The sequence below is a fragment of the Oreochromis aureus genome, linkage group 7 (genome assembly GCF_013358895.1).
Source record: "Oreochromis aureus strain Israel breed Guangdong linkage group 7, ZZ_aureus, whole genome shotgun sequence".
NCBI classification, from domain to species: Eukaryota; Metazoa; Chordata; class Actinopteri; order Cichliformes; family Cichlidae; genus Oreochromis; species Oreochromis aureus.
Window position 1 is genome coordinate 15,235,483 of NC_052948.1, and position 12,761 is coordinate 15,248,243.

The 12,761-nt window shown below is 40.6% G+C and overlaps 1 protein-coding gene across 1 annotated transcript; it reads left to right on the plus strand.

Annotated features, from left to right (window-relative positions):
- The first annotated feature begins 853 nt into the window (after positions 1–853).
- LOC116326713 (CD81 antigen-like) lies at positions 854–11,898 on the plus strand. Its single transcript, XM_031748105.2, has 8 exons — positions 854–1,051; positions 2,693–2,807; positions 8,292–8,389; positions 8,489–8,563; positions 8,768–8,881; positions 9,003–9,104; positions 11,018–11,101; positions 11,218–11,898. Exons 1-8 carry the CDS (start codon positions 986–988, stop codon positions 11,281–11,283), a joined length of 720 nt encoding a protein of 239 aa, XP_031603965.1. The 5' UTR covers positions 854–985; the 3' UTR covers positions 11,284–11,898.
- The last annotated feature ends 863 nt before the right edge of the window (positions 11,899–12,761 follow it).

Here is a 12,761-nt window from a genome sequence, read left to right on the forward strand (position 1 = left end):
CTGTCAAATCCCCCAGTTACTGTATGGATGCTCAAATAATCATCGTTGTTCAGTTTTTCTTGTCCTCCTCCTCCTGCTGCTCGCTGAACGTCGTCGCCCAGAGGGTAAATGCTGGGTGAGCGCCTCTAACAGTCGGGATGCTGCTAGGGAAGGTCTTCATCATCTTCACGCACAGCTGGCTGGAGAAGGTGTGACCCTGAAGCCATGAACGCGCACATCTGCTCGTAGCATAAAACACACTATTAGAAGACGATAAAGCTTCGTGGTTTGCAGGAGAGTTCAGACAAGAGCTGGGAGCTCAGATATGAACACAAAGAGCGAACAGGATTCAAGATTTGCGCAAGTCTGCGTGCTGCACAGCGCGCTTAAATAATTAGTCGATGAGGATCGTGTTTAATTCGACAGCAGAGGGCGCGACTGCTCAAAGCAAGGAAATTTTATGGTCTGAATAATTTCAAACATTAAAAAATAGCAATTAAAGTTGGGAGAATTGCTCCATAATCTAACTAAAAAAGTAAGTAACAAAACAAAAACAAACAATGAGATATTTCTAAAAATGACAGTTTTATAGCTTTATGGTGTTAAGTTGTTTTGAATGTGTGATTTAAGACGTGCGGATTTTAAAAATGTAAAGATGCTTTGAAAACTGTTCTTTCTTTTTTTCTTTCTTAATTCTGGAATACTCCCTAGTATGTTCACATTTTATGAAATCATTGGGTTTTTTCCTTGTTCGCTCGGGCAGATGGGCAGCTTGTTATTCCCTCGGCCACCTCCTGTCCACTTCACTTGGTGGGCAGTCCTCCCGTCTCGGTTTTCACTCTTGATTATAAAGGAGGAGTTTGCTGTATGAGCCCTTCCAGCCCAACTGGCCGAACAAACTGAGCCCCCCCTTGGCAGTGACTGTGTGATCCTGGGAAGTAGACTCCTCTCACTCTCACAACTTGTTTGATTTGGGCGTAAGGACGAGCTGACAAGACCTGGAAACATGGCTGTTACGGGCTGTACGAAATGCATTAAATATATGTTATTCTTCTTTAATTTTATTTTCTGGGTGAGTCGACCATATTTTTTGTTCTCTCAAGTTAGTTCCGGAATTATTTGAGTAACGTAGACTTCTCCTGCTTCTTCTTCTTCTTTTAATGTTTCTCTCTTTTTTGTTCAACTGATTTGGCAGCTGCATTCTTACACATCTGTGAAGATCATAGCTTAAAATAATTTTTAAAAGATAAGCACAGAGGAGTTTCCCTCCTGATCTGCTCTACAAATTAAGCTGCTCCCTCTTAGGGAGAAGGGCAGCATCCATCCATCCACACAGGCACAGCGCACAAACTCTTGGCAGGAGCTAAAAATGCTTTCACAACCTTCATCAACTTCTTTTCAGCCTGACTGAGCACTAGTGCAAAGTGACTGAAAGAGCCGGGAGGTAGAAGCCCTCCAGGCTGGCTGGTCCCCCACCCCACACAGTCTTTTTACTGGGAGTGTACTTTTTTTCTTTGCCTCTGCCTGTCTCTCATCATCTGTACTTCAGGCCCACCATTGATTTAACTAGTGCTCACCTTAGCTGTGAGCTCCAGAACTCCAAAAGAAGAACTGAAGAACATGTAGGTGCCGGGAATAGGTGTTTCCCTCTGACTGTTTCCTTTTCCTAGAGGAATTCCCAAATTCCTTAATTCCTAAACATATTGCTCAGACTGCACTGTGTTAAATTTCACATCAAAAAGATCATTTTAGTTCATTCACCCTGTAAACTGAGTTCTTCTCAAGGCAGTCCCTTTTTTCCTTGCTTCAGTAATAAGGGACAAGCCACAGTAGTTAAACAGCCTAATGTAGGTACATCAGTACATCACTACAAACTACAGATATATCATCCACTTTAAATGTAGAATTGACCATTTGTGTGGGGTGTTTTTAGATTTCCATTTGGTTTGCCTGTTTAGAGTGTGTTGTTGTTTTTAGGACGAACAGAATGCCCATATCCTGGACATGCTGCGCTTGATTGAGTGTTTCCTCTGCTGGTCTTGCTGCTGTGCCTGTCATTGTAAAAACTCTAAGCCCCTTCTTCCTCATTTTGCTATTTTTCACGCTGAGGATTCCGTTTCCTGCTTGCTGAGAACAATGGATTTCAGCCATGGCCAAAAAAAAAAAAAAAAAACGAAAAGAAAAGTGCAGATATAAACACGAGCATGTGAACAATAACAGGAGCTACATGCACTTTAGCTGTTCTATGATGACACTTGTCAAGATATTTTTGCTTCATCAGATACAGAATTTAGAAGAGAGATCAGGGAGTTAAAATTGAGGCGTTTTTAAACAATGCTGCGTGGACATGTCTGCGCGGCGGGTCACTGAGGTGTCAGAGTGTCCTTTCTTTTCTTATATGACGGGGGACAGGTCACTGCTGGCGACACACACACACACACAGATATCAGCAGAAAGGCTTTGGTGTGGATTTGATCTCAAGAAAGTCAGGATTCATGTTGTCTTAGATGTCCCGGTGCTGTCACTGATGGGCCTTTTCTAAAAAGCCTTTAAAATTTAAAAACTACAGGATGATTTTAATATTCATGCTTCCTTTTTTTCTTTTATTTCAGACACTTAGGTGGGTCTGATCCTCATAAAGGATTCATCACAGTGACCAAAAAATATGAAACAAAATAATTAAAACCTTTTTTTTTGTTTCTTTCTGGGACAGCTGGCCGGAGGTGTGATCCTAGGAGTGGCTCTGTGGCTACGCCACGACAGTCAGACCAGCAACCTCCTCATTCTTCAGTTTGATGATCAGCAGGCACCGGGCACCTTCTATATCAGTGAGTATACACCAATAATTTGAATAATAGTGAACTGGTGCTCAGGACTGTGTGTAGTGGGGCAAGGAGAACTGCTAGAGGAGAGGTGTGGACAACCAGGAGAAAATGTGAAAAAAAAAGAAAAATATGTGTAATTATGTTTTTAAAGGGGAAGTAATTAAAAAATGTGAACTTTATTGTTAATGAGTATTAAAAAAAATTGGACAGGGGTTGGGGATAGATTTTTGGGGGGTGGGACATGCCAAAAACATTTGAGAGCCACCAACTGCACTGAAATACACCCCTCCCTAACACACACAGAGCTCATGGAAATCATAGTTTTGAGTTGGTCTTCAAAACTTTTACCACAATTAGATTATTCTTGGACCAGTTTTGAGGTGGCTTTAACACCACAGGGAGATTGTGTCCAGATTTAATGTTGGGAAAGCTGTTAATATTTTATGCTTCAAAGCTAAATATTCACCGAGTGAAGTGGCCTCATTTTGGCATCTACGGATTCTTACATTATAGCTCATACCACCCTCTCATTCAGAGTCAGGTTTCTATTTTAAGGATACTTTACTTCATATTTGTTGCTCTTTTATCCAGCTCCTGTAAGGTGAGGAGTCCCTGAGGAAACTGCTCTGCCCTCGTTTTTCATCCTTATCATGATGGAAAGTTTACATTTAACAAAGTGATCAAATTTAACTCACGTGCCTCATGGTGAGCTGTGAGTGACATCCAGATATTTAGGAAATAGTAGGCGTGACACGACCTCTAAGAAGACCAGGAAACAGGACCTGCGTACATCCGCAGCATGAAGTAAAAGCGGCAGGGCCAGGAGCTACACCTCAGTTTTTTACTTAGCTGTTGTTCTGTGTCTTCTGTGTCCACATGCTGTAAGGAACATGCATGAAAATATCTCTGATTCATTTTATGGAAAAAGTCCCAGCCTCGATGTTCTTTCAAGAGAGAGGCCAGATGCTTCAGACAGATGTTTAAACACATGCTGGCTTTGAGAAAGTGGTCTAAGAGCGCAGCTGAAGCGATCATGAGCCTTCTGTTGTTCACACTTTAAAGTATTTGATCCTCAGGAAAATTCAGGAGTTCTGCAATACAGAACTGCAGCTCCATCTCTGTAACTGCACATGTTTTGCATTTTTTAACCTTCTGTGTCGTGTCATGCCCACGACATGAACTAAGGTTATGGGTTGCAAGCACGTCTCCTTCACTGCCCTCAGAAGTCCTAAGGTTGGCCATGAAACCTACAATACATGATACAATTTAAAAATTTCAACGGTCCGTGATCTTGGTTTGTTGTGGTGGTGAACTCTAGTGAGCCCATTAATTTACATTTGGGCCCCTGCTGCGCTCCCATACTTACTCCTCAGTAAGTATACGGAGCAAAGGCGAGGCCGTTCTTTTTATAGAGGCGAGACACACTCATGATTTTAAAGGCAGGGCGGCAAGTGGGGCCCACCCAGGCAAGATCAAGAGACTGCTTTTTCTTTTTTCCTCCCCTCTCCCTTAGACATACGCCCTTACATAATTCAAAAAAACCTTGTACATCTGCACATTATCCCTCAAATTAGAGTTTGGAATGGATGTTTTTAGCATGCTGGCACACCAAAGTGGTATTTATGTAAGACTGAAAATACACACCATCCTGCCTCTTCACCAGAGCTTGAACCCATTACTTGTGGCAGCTGACAGTAGTCTGGTCTGGGTAGTGTTACAACTCCTCGTACTGTACATTTCTACAAAACATGCTTAATGACGCTCTTAGAGGCAGATAAGAATTAATTCCCCCTCTCATGGCTGTATGTAAACATGAGATTACAGCCAGGACTGGAAAACAAGGGATAAAAGCTTATAAGGCTAGCCAAGAGTTGACTAAATCCAGAAGGTTTACACAATGTTGTGAACTCTAAAAGTGCCAGTTGTCTTTATACATGCCCCCATGTTCGGCTTCATAATAAATCACCATATTTGACAGTAGAATCACAATGAGAGAGGAGCCAACCAATTAGACCACTATTTCCAGTGGCAGAGAGTGAATACATTTCCTTGTATTTTTAACTGCACTATTCTCACCTCTGGAGGAAAAACTGGTTGTAGCCGAGTGGTTCAAACCCCCAAACTGCCCCTGATATATCAGCGTGCTGTGTAAAAGCTCTGTGGGTGGTCCACTTTTTTATTTTAAATTGGATCTGTTATGTTCATTTGCAACTCCCCTTTTTCTTGGACTTTTTAGAGTAGCTTTGCGTGATTTCAATGTTCAAAATAATCTTTATTTATCTTAACACTTGATGCAGGCTTTCGGTTCAACCTCTGATCAAACAAGCCGCTTCGGTCAAAAAAAGGGGCAAAATGGAGAGTTTCTGCCTCACAGTGATTACTTGCACATACACTGACCTCACCAGACAGCATAGGCTGGTCCACTTATGCCTTATCTGCTAAAAAGATTATACCTTAAAGGTTGTTTCATTTTATTTAAATAATTTTAAGATCTTAACATTTCCGGCATTTAAAAATCCAATTTTCTTAGAGGAGTCTTTCGCTGTCGTCTCTTACCTTTAAAGCTTGCACACTTTTTTTGTACAGTTAAATAAATGAGATCGTATCACAGGTAATCTTTGACATTTAAGGCTTCTGGTTGGTAGATTTAATTACACTCTGTCTCCTAGCTCCTGCTTCACATTCATGAGTCAGTCATAAAAGTAGATGCTCAGAAAAAAAGGAAAATAAGAATATCTCCAAATTTCAAAATAGTGTTGAAATCGCTGCTACACATTTTGAAAAGTTTAGTATTGTGTAAATTTGACTCTTCGCTGCAGAGGGACAATGGAAAAAGTCCTTGTGTGTCTCTTTTTTCTGCCCTTTTTGTTTTAAAGTCTTTGAAATAACAAGAGAAAAGCCAAATAGATCTTTTTTAAACAGTTAACCCTCCTCACATAATTTATCCACTGACATACTGTATAACAGGCTTCATCTCCGTTGTCTTGCTCCTGACTTTTCCCTTTTTAAATACTGGATGAGAAGAGCAAGTGGGGCTTTTAGCTGGCGCCCACCCCACCACCACCACCACTTGGGGAGATTACACTCAGAGACAAGAAATAAATGAACTACCCCGGGGGTTTAAAATCGCCTGTCTCCCTTAAAGTCTCAATAGCCTTCAAGCTTCAAAAGGTGTTGTCATAGTAATGGAAGGCAGTGGAAATAATGCCTGCTTTGCCGCATTGCCGGGCTACTGGCCCTGGTAGCCGTTTCTCAGCGCGACAAAAGAGAACGAAAAAGGAGGGGTAGTGAGTCGACACAGAGAGAGCGTAGATCTAAGGATGGGAGATAGTTGTGCGTGATAAATGAGGTACAGTGCGAGGTGTTGGAGGCCTGCAGATGCAACAGAGTCAGAGTCACTTACTGTCTGTCCCCTTTTTAGACTGCTCTGTCAGGCCACATTACAGGATTGGCGTGCTTTGTTTTTTTATGCACACAAGAATAGAAAAGCCAGAAACAGACTGTTCCCAAACCATTTCCCACTAAAAGCACAGCTAGAAGACCCCCTTCACATCTTATGTAAAAGTAGCAGTACACTGCACGCTGCTAGTTTAGTCTAGCAGCTCTAACTTTAGCAGCTGCCCTCTGAAGTTTATAAATGTAGGATAGAAAGGGCTGTGACTGATTTTCATATTCCTAGTTTGAATTTTTTCCCTTTATATGGAGTCTTTTGTGCTTTGTGAATTACATAGTTGAAGATATCTTTCAACTCCCCTCTAACATGGTTCAGGAGTCCAGTCTTTGGACATCACCTTGTAATATGAGATCTTCTGTACTTTGGGGGATTTAAAGGGTGAGATTAGTGAGGTGTGCAAGTCCAAAACTTTGGGAAGTACTGGTCTAATATTAGGTGGTGCGGTGGTTAGTGCTGCCGCCTTACAGCAAGAAAGTCATGGGAGTGAATCCAGGTTGGAACCTTTCTGCATGTGCCTTCCCACAGTCCAAACACATGCCTGTCTTTGTGTTAACACTGCAACATACTGGCAACCTGCCCAGGGTCTAACCCCTCCGCTCACTCTATGAGAGCTGGGATAGGCCCGCTGAATAAAATAAGTGGAAGAAAATGAATGGATAGTTTAGTATCATGAGAATTTCTTGCTTATTGTGCCTATCACGTTGTATTATTCAATAGCCTGTTCTGAAATCTAAACCCGAGCTACAGAAGAAATAAGAAAACTATAAAATAGCAGAAAATCTCTAAAAGGATTCTTAAAGTTAGAGCTTGTTGGACGGATATCATGAGATTATTATTAAACAAAGTGCAGTTTGTCAGGAATGTTATATCCTCTACTTTTTTATTCATGCTGATAATTTGTTTTCATTAAGATTTTTTTGTGTGTTTGAGCAGTGTCCACCCGCACCCTTCTCGTGATGCCTCTGGAGAAAACTGATAGCAGTTATTATTTTTGAGTGTGTGTGTGTTTCTTTTGCGTGGGTAAATTTCCTGGCGTAACACAAATGTGCTGCCATTTAATAGGAGATCTCCACAAAAGTGGCAGAAAGTGAGTACACACAGTGCTTACAGCACAGCTTTCATGCTGCGTGTAGTTAAATGCAACGCCTGCTAGGAGACAATTATACATGACTGATGCTGCACATGAAATTTCTTCCTACAACGCAAATGCTGAATCTATAAAACACAGTCAATTTCCTTTAGAGACTCTAACAGTGAATAAAGCAATTACACTTGGCTTCATGTGAGGCGACCGACGTCAAACGTCAAATTACTGGTTTCATATTATCACCAATAAGTAAAGCAGCTCATGTATACACGAGAAGAGATTAGAAGGCACAGTAATTCTGAAGAAGACTTTATTGCATTTCGAGTCATTTTACTTTTTATATAATCCTACACCGATAATGCAAAACAGATTTTTAGCACCCACACTGTTTTTTCCTTTAAGCTGCAGAAAACACAAACCGGGGCCTCTGCTGTAACTGGAGCTTTATTACCATCCATTGACTTTTGCTAGTGTGGAGTGCCTCCATTATGGCTATCTGCCATTTACATTTAAAACATATATTTTTACACAAAAAGCAAGTTTAAATTGCAAATTTAAAAAAAGTGTGTACATTTGTGGGTGGGTGTCAGTGAGTGTCTGTCCCTCTGTTTCCTGGGGAAGTGTAATGGTCCAGGTCAGAGGTCAGTACAAAGGGGGGTTGAGGGTGTCTCAAGGGAATTTCCTCCCCTGAGGGAAGCACACAGTCAGCTCTGCCTCTCTTAGTCAGGATCTGGAAGCTTACCTTCAGGATGTCAACAGTTTCATCCTACAGAGAAGTCATCAGGAAGTCAAAACCCAAACAATGAGCGGTGGACTAGCGAGCAGTGGGAATGTGCTGGTCTAACACTGCTGACCTCTAGTGGTGCTGACGACGCGCTGTCGCTGTGATAAACCAAATGTTTTTAAGCCGTTGATGGACAGTTTCCTACTCTCTGTGCGTTTACAGGTGTGTACATACTGATAGCCGTGGGAGCTGTTATGATGCTTGTGGGCTTCCTTGGATGTTATGGTGCCATTCAGGAATCTCAGTGCCTTCTGGGCACAGTGAGTATACCGTTTTATCCACAAGTGACACTTTTTTTCAAATAAAGTATTTTAATCTTTGGAGTCACTGAAGTTAAAATAAATATCTTTGATTTCTAGTTCTTCTTCTTTTTGGTGATCCTGTTTGCCTGTGAAGTGGCTGCAGCAATCTGGGGTTTCATGAACAGGGACACTGTAAGCGCACGCACACACACGCACACACACACGCACACACACACACACACACACACACACACACACACACACACACACACACTGTCACGGCTCACAGCTTGTTTGATGTCTGCATTGATGTTCCTTCTCTGCTCCTGTAGTGAATCATCCCTGTTTGTTGCTGTGTCTTTTAAACACATCACCCCCATTCCTGATTATTCACAGATCTCCAAAGAGCTGATCAATTTCTACGACTCTGCGTACATCAAGGCTATGGATGTGTCTGGGTCTGCCAGTAAAGACAGCGCCATCAAGGTGTTGGATGTTTTCCACAAAACGGTAATGATGGGGAAAAAAATCATCACTTTCTTTTTTTTTTGGCCCTGCTGCTTTGTTTTTGAAATGACAGGGTATCGAAATAATGTTGACTTCATGTTCCTGTGTTTTCTTTCTTGTTCAGCTCGACTGCTGCGGTAAAGGAGATGACACGGCTCTCTTTTTACAACTTGCCACCACCTTATGTCCTACAAAGTCTCCAGCGGATTTTCAGTTGAGATCTCAGGTATGCACGAATCTTTTGTTGTCTTCCCACTCCTTTTCAATATGTAACTAAATCAGAACAGGTGAAGCAACATTGAAATGGATTACCTTTATTTTGTATAGCATTTTTTTTCTTCTTTTCTTTGCTCAATGAACTTTTTATATTGTTTCCATGATCGAAATAATAAACAAGTATTAGTAGTAGTAATAATAATAATAATAATGATAACAACAACAACATTAATACTAATGTAAGCTTATTTATTATATTTTTGTAATATTTAAAAAATCACTGTAAGGAACTGGGTTGCTACACGTCCCAAATGTAATATGTTCAAGTACATTTAAAATACATTTAGTCCCGTGAAGGCCACAGCAAATGAATCACATGCGTGCACACATCATTCAGTAATTCCATACTCATCATGGACTGTCACTATGAAGAGACCACTCCCTTTAGGATTTGTCTTAATTTGCAGTGACATCTCCCTAAGGGACAGCTGGACTGAAACCAAGCAAGTGTTGCAGAGCTGATTAGCTCTCATTACTATGTAGGATTCAAGTTTTTTTCCTGTAGTTTTGTAGATTTGCAGGTATTTTGTTGGTTTTTGAGTGAGTGCAGTGCGGTCGAGTTAGACAGAAAATGTTACTGTTAAGAAATTTCAGGTATAACAAGTTTGCAATTTTCTTAAGCCACCCTTAGGCTCAAGGAACAAACCAGTGTTATAGCTACACATGACAGACAACTTAGCAAAGAATCAATATTGAATTGTCTCTTTAGCCACTGCTGCTGTCAGTCTGTCATAAAAACACAAAGTTATTCCCATTTCTTTTGTTAAATTTACAAAAAACACAGTTTGACAGGCATAAAGTTGCACTTTTGCACCAACATGGTGACTCAAAAAAAAATGTTTGTTAAAAACTTATTTATAGCACATATTTCAGCACTGTGTGCTGTGTGTCCTTAAAGGTCTGAGGAGAGCGAACAATTGGAGAACAAAAGAAGTGACAGGCCTAGAAAAATCTGTTATCTATAGCAGATAAACAGTATCTGAGCCATGACCTTAAGAAACAGGAAGAAACATTCAGCAAAGATGAATGAATAAATGCATCTGGCTCTTCAGTTGATCCATGTACTGTTCCCTGAAGCGTCATCAGAAATGGTCTCAGTGGAAGGATGGCCATTTTTAGGCAATTCTTCCTGTTTTGCCTAAGGAAGTGAAAGAGTGAGCAAAGGCTGAGGTATGCCAAAATACACAAGAACTGGACTGGAAATCAGTGACAACAGGTCTAATGAAGTGATGAATGAAAACATTTGAAACTTTGGGTTAAAATCAGCGTCAGAAGCCGGGTACAGCAGTGAGTGTCTACAACCAATAGATAAAACACAGTGGAGGCATCATTTCAGTCAGTGGTGTTGGAAATTTTGTCAAAATTGCTGAAATTATGAACACAGAAAAGTAGAATCAGACTTTAATATCGTATGAAAAACATCTGATTGGCAAGGGCTTCATTTTTCAGCATGGCAATGATCCCATACACAGATGCACGAATAGAAAAACACAGTAAAGTAAGGCTAAAATGTCAGATTTTTATTCTTTGACAATTACTTTTCATTGTGATTTTAAAGAGAGTTTGGGTATTCTGACATGACACATGCAACGATACACCTCATATTTAGTAAATGACCAAACTTGGTGATACCATTAACAATGACTTGTATCCTCTTATAACTGTTAGTATGAACATTGCTATCAGAAATCATTTAATTCACCATTCAGAAAACTGGTCAGAATAAGCGGATATTCTGCACCTTGTTTTGACTGCAGGCTCTGCTCTCAGTAACAGTTTGTGTGCAGAGTGAAGGGCAGAAAGTTCTCATTCATTACTGTGGCGTGGTCAGCATTCCTTATTTTCCCTCTTTCTCCCTGTCAGAGCTGTCATTTTAAACTGGTCGAGCTCTTCTCTGAGAAGCTCTACGTCATCGGTCTGGCCGCCTTGGTCGTTGCTGTCATCATGGTGGGTATTAGATTGAAAATGCATTTGTCTAAATCTCTGCTTTCATCTGCTGTGATAACGTTGCAGGTACTGGAATACTCCCTTTGAATTAAACTGCTTTCATCTTTCACATTTAGATCTTTGAGATGATTTTCACCATGGTGCTCTGCTGTGGGATCCGCAATAGCCCCGGAGTATACTAGCAGTCCAACAAGCAGCAAGAGCCGCACCATCCTGTATTGGAATCATTTTGTTGTGTGTTTCTGTGCATCGGCTCCACTTCTTCATGCTTAAGTCACAAGATGGATATTTCTGCATTTGTTTTATTTTCTAGAAAATTGAAAGCTGTTTTTAAGATCTGTCTTCACTAACTATTTAGACAGTATCGTAGTTTCTAGCAGTGAGATTTTCCTTATTTATCATGGAAAATGTCTTCATTATAAATCTTTTATACATACAATTTGTTGTGAAATATTTATCTGTCAGTCATTAATTCTGTTTTTACGGATGTATAAATTGTACATATACTTCTCATATGTTCGTGACAGGAGTCAGTGTATTGCCTGATTGATTGTTGCATCTTGCTTCAGTGTGATAGTAATTTAAGTGGCAGGATTTCAATAGTTGAAGGAAATATTCTGTTTTGCTCAAATAACAAAAGAAGAATCGGTGAGTATGTTTTCAGTCCGCTGTGTGTTTCTTCCTAACTGAACTTGCTAAACACCTTTCTTTAAAAAATGGGATAAAACATCGACATCTTCGCTCATAACCGGTTTTAATAACTTTAATAAATTATGCTAACTCTCTTGTACCATTGATTTGTCTTCGTCTTCATCTTCATCTTTGTCTTTTTTCTTTTCTTTCTCTTTTTTTGGACTACTCCCTTTAGGTGTTGTCACAGAGGATTATCCTTCTGATTCACATATTTGATTTGGCAAAGATGTATGACTTAGCTGCCGCGATCCTCCTCACTTACCCAGGCTCGGGCTGGCAGTGGGAGTGGCTTTTGGCCCTCAGGGGCTGGCTTTCTTGCATCGTTGCTTGCGATCTATAGGGTGAAGTGCCTTCTTATGTCTGAGGGATTTTCTCACATTGCTTCCCATTAGTTAAATTAAAAACAAAAATAACAACATTTAACAAAAGAGAAACACATCTGTCGTTTCTGTCTTTTGTTCTGTCTCCCTCCCGTCACGCCCAACCGGTCATGACAGATGCCCGCCCCTCCGTGTGACTGGTTGTGCTAATCTCAGTGATAGCACGCACCTCCAAAATAGTTTGTATGAGCAAGTCTCATAAAAGACGTAGTATTTAAGTCACTTTAGCCTAAAGAAGCCACTTGGCAACCCAGCTCCTCCTTACTATATTGTGTCTGAATCATTGTCGAGCTCTCCCTGACTAAGGATTTCCTAATGCTTGTGGAATAAGGAGGAAGATCCCAGAGCAGAGCCACACTTCCAAATTTAAATCACATTTAGTCAAAAACCATCTTCTTTTAACTAAAGTTAACCTGTTGCTCTCATTTGGTAATGTCTCAGTTCTTATTTCCTACCAGGAACCACTACATTCATCCTGTGGCTGCCAGGTTGTGAGCTACACTGGTGCAATAATTTTCCAGGAGGAAAAATATGCAACTCGGACATTTTTTAAACATCTTTGAGCCATGTCCAGGTTGTCCATGTGA